The 4,127-nt window shown below is 46.8% G+C and overlaps 1 protein-coding gene across 1 annotated transcript in view; it reads left to right on the forward strand.

Annotated features, from left to right (window-relative positions):
- Positions 1-4,033, forward strand: part of SARC_00417 (hypothetical protein) — a gene marked incomplete at both ends in the record, with an annotated part of 32,427 nt that extends 28,394 nt beyond the window's left edge. The window contains 7 exons of the mRNA XM_014305910.1: positions 247-416; positions 868-995; positions 1,227-1,417; positions 1,632-1,839; positions 2,404-2,681; positions 3,278-3,605; positions 3,908-4,033. Coding sequence (XP_014161385.1) covers positions 247-416; positions 868-995; positions 1,227-1,417; positions 1,632-1,839; positions 2,404-2,681; positions 3,278-3,605; positions 3,908-4,033 — 1,429 coding nt within the window. The remainder of the gene's footprint in view (positions 1-246; positions 417-867; positions 996-1,226; positions 1,418-1,631; positions 1,840-2,403; positions 2,682-3,277; positions 3,606-3,907) is intronic.
- Positions 4,034-4,127: the final 94 nt, after the last annotated feature.

The raw sequence follows: 4,127 nt of genomic DNA on the forward strand, positions 1-4,127 counted from the left end.
GACGAGGTACGTAGTCGTGTGGTCGTTCGTCTCTACGTACTACTAACGTAGTAGTTACTTACGTACCTACGTACGTACGTACGTACTCGTCGTACGTACGTACTATATATATATATATATATATATATATATATATATATATATATATATATGTATGTATGTATGTATGTATATATATATATAATTGTGTGTGTATATATATATATATATATGGCCTCTGACACTCTCACATCCCCAAACCAACAGTGACACTGATATGGCCGGTGCGTTCGTTGATCTTGAAGGTGATGCTGAGAAGCAGTTGGAGGCGCTACACAGCGCAGGCGCCGATGGTACAGTGGAGGTGGTGCCCACTGTGAGCAAGGTGTGCGAGCAGCAGAGTGTGGGCTTACAGGTGCTCAAGTGCGGCCAAGAAGGTAGGTAAACGGTTGCTAGGGTGGTTGCTAGGGATTATGTCCTTCACTCGCCGGCGTGCGTGCTGTGGTATCTCGCCTTATGACCTAATAGGCATTGGTGCACATACTCAGCGGATGCCTGTGTATAGTATTGAGCAGAGTTTCGTCTAAGAACTGTCATATTAATTGTACCAAAGGTTCCCTTCTCCCATAATAGAGTTCAGATTCTTGGCACGAAGGCGTGAGGTTTGTATCGTACTAAGTGAGCAACATCGCTTCACGTGCTTGGTGTATTTAACCGTTTCGTCAAACGGCCATCAAGGATTCTTTAAATTGCTGAAAGTTCTATGTATGATTATATTTTATCAACGAATTAACCAATGTTTCATTGCGTATTGATTTGGCCAAAAACAATCATTCACATACAGATTCGACCAATGTTTAAGTAACGTATTGTTTGACCACTTGACAGACACGGGAATATGCGCTTCTACCAGCGCGTACTACGATGTCACACTCAGCAAAGTGGATGTGCAGTACGGCACATATGGCAAATACGTCTTCTATCGCATGCAAGTGATTGTGGATCCGGTGCAGAAGGTGAGCTTAGTGATTGGTCAGAACAAGACACACGTGCTAAACCCTGAACCACAAAACACACGCGAAAGCGAGAGAAGGCAGGGATAATGTGTATATGAGTTTTTGTATAGCTGATCCTGCATGTATGTGTATGTTAGCAGAATAGGACACTCATATCCCATTCGCCTTAGTCTGATACACAAAATCCCTAAAACTCTACACGCATATCCCATTTGCCCTTATCCGCCCCAGGTATTCATCCTACTGACCAATTGGGGACGTATCGGTGAGGATGGCCTGCACCAAGAGACCCCATTTCAGGACCGGGAGGGTGCAATCAATGAGTTCCGAAAGGTGTACAAAAGCAAAACGGGCAATGAATGGGCCAACCGATCGCCGGAGATGTTCGAGCGCAAACCCAAGAAGTACCAGATGGTTCGCAGGTGTGCGTGTGGTGTAGGGTTTTTCTCCTGTACGTAGATTGTCACTGCACCCCACATGCATTACATAGTGCGGACATTCATGTATCGTGTATCGGGCTTAGCGCTCGAGGACTGTCCTGTCCTAAATTTCTGGACCAGTCAATCTGGCCCCAAATATCTGGACCTAAGTGACAGGGACACTCATCTCTGCACACATACCAATCCTCACACACAGACCACACTCAAAGGTCGAGGATCCCAGGAGCCTCCTACCAGCTATTGAGGCGGACGAACACTTACCGAACCCAACACTAAACAAGCACGTGGCAACTGCACTAGCAGCCATGCTGGATGTCAAGGCTCTCTCGGCAGCTGCCAAGAGTATTGGCCTGGACCAGGGGGGTCTGCCATTGGGTCTAGTGAGTGTGCAGACACTCGCACAGGTATGTGCAGTGATTGATCTGTATTTGTATATTCTGCAGTGGTGGAGCTTGGGCTGGGTAGCACGCAACTACGTACATGTTTATATGTTCTCGGATGTAGATACGTAAACCCATATGCGTCAATGTGCTTGCGGGTTTGTACTTATGTATGTATGTATGTGTGTATGTATAGGAAGGGGGATCTTAGAGATCCCAGGATATACCTACCGGACAGAATGACTTCACCCCGCTACGCGGGTGTATTGGCCAACACACATGGGATTGGATTCGGAATGCGCTCGTGGCAGAATAGTTGGCTAGTGCGCACGCTTTAAGCATGTGCTTCCCTGCTACACTTAGTGTGCACTACATCATACGAGTGTCGCTCAGACAAGAGACGAGATACCACATACATCCCACCAGAAATATGTATTGATATCGTATTATCACTAAACACGCACACCGCCGATGTATATTCCACTCAGTCACGTCTACACATAAAACGCATCAGATATACGTATAGATCCCATGCTATCACCAACCGCACACCCACCGCCTATGTACAATCTGTATGCCTATTCATAGGCCGAGCAAGTACTCACAGATGTCAGTACAGCCCTCGACGAGTTGACTGCCGCGTGTAACCACCGGGATAAGACAGTGGACGGTGTACGCACCCACTTCGAACGTGTGGCCAAGCTCACAAATGAGTTCTATGAGCTCATGCCCATGTCTGAGGGGGCCGGCGGAGCTGTGGAGGCATTCTCCAGGAAGAACCACAAGACTGCGCTGGGCAAGGCCGTAGAGATGGTGCGCGTGCTTAAGGATCTGAGCGTGGCCAGACAGGTGTTGCTGGGAGCTAGGTATGGCAAACAGTGGAATGAGGGGATTACATGGAGAACCATTCAAGGAGGGGATTGCATGGAGAACCATGCAATGAGGGGATTATATTGACACTCGACTCTACCGTGTTGACTATCTCAGCCAGGTTCCACAGTTGGCCCGTTGCGTTCATGGGAGCTTTTGTCGTATCACTAATGTATATAGTACAAGGATTGCGCTTGTCGCTGTGTGCATGGAGCTACATGCATGTTTGTATACACGCTTGTTTAGTTGTGTGGGCGATGCACATTTATACTTACTTTTGTCTATGTTTTCCAATTTTGGTGGATTTATGAGGGTGTGTTTTCCATTTTTTGGGCTATGTTTTCCATTTTTTTGAGATATGTTTTCTATTGTCTAATGGACGTACGTAGCAGTCGTTGTTGCAACTTTGATAAATTTCTCAAGAGGCACTAGAGTCACGCTCTTCTGAATACGCACTATCGGCCCACACACCTCAGGTGCCCATCTTAAGCCCTCCCTAAATCCCTAAACCTCTAAACCCCTAAACACCTATCGTATAGGCTATTACGCTGCAAGCTCATCATGGGCACTACACGTTACTTCTAATTCACAGGTTGCGAAGGAAGGAATTGCACCCGTTGGACTATGCGTACAAGGCCCTGGACATGCACATGGAGGTGCTACCTATCACCCATCCCGAAGCCCAATGCCTACTGGCCTATATCGACAACACGTCCGATGGGTATAGCGACATGGTGGTGAACAATATATTCTCTCTGACCCGCAACAGTGCGGGTGTGTGTGACCCGACAGGGGCTGTAGGTAACAAGCAGCTGTTGTTCCATGGCTCCAAGACCACTAATCTGTGCGGCATCATCAAGCAAGGCTTACGCATTGCCCCGCCGGACGCGCCCAGGACAGGCCTGGCATACGGCAAAGGGGTATGTATCTGCACTCACAGACAACCAACCTAGCTGCGTTAACTGTGCATGTTCAATCTGTAAGGGGAGCCCATTCATTGTTATTTGTGCAGCTAACCCCCTCCCCTTCTCGCTGCCTTACGCTCGTTTACGCCTGACCCGTTCTCATATACTCTGCAACACCTCTTCTGATTCGCTCGCACTGCAAATGGCGGATATCTGCACCAGATAATGCTCAAGTTATCCGCTTAGCGATAGAAAGACTGTCCATACTTCACCACACAGTACACTATAACCGAAATATCGCCGTACTTCATCTGCAGGTGTACTTTGCGGATCAAATGTCCAAGTCTCTGGGTTACAGCTCGGTCCTACAGAACAACAACGCAAGCACTACTCAGCCTAGAGCTTACGTCTTCGTCGCTGAGGTGGCCGTTGGTAAGCTATGAGTGCGATATATATATATATATATATATATATAAATGATATATATATATATATGTATATATATATATAAATATATATATATATTATATATATATA

Source organism: Sphaeroforma arctica, assembly GCF_001186125.1.
Source record: "Sphaeroforma arctica JP610 unplaced genomic scaffold supercont1.12, whole genome shotgun sequence".
Lineage (NCBI taxonomy): Eukaryota > Ichthyosporea > Ichthyophonida > Sphaeroforma > Sphaeroforma arctica.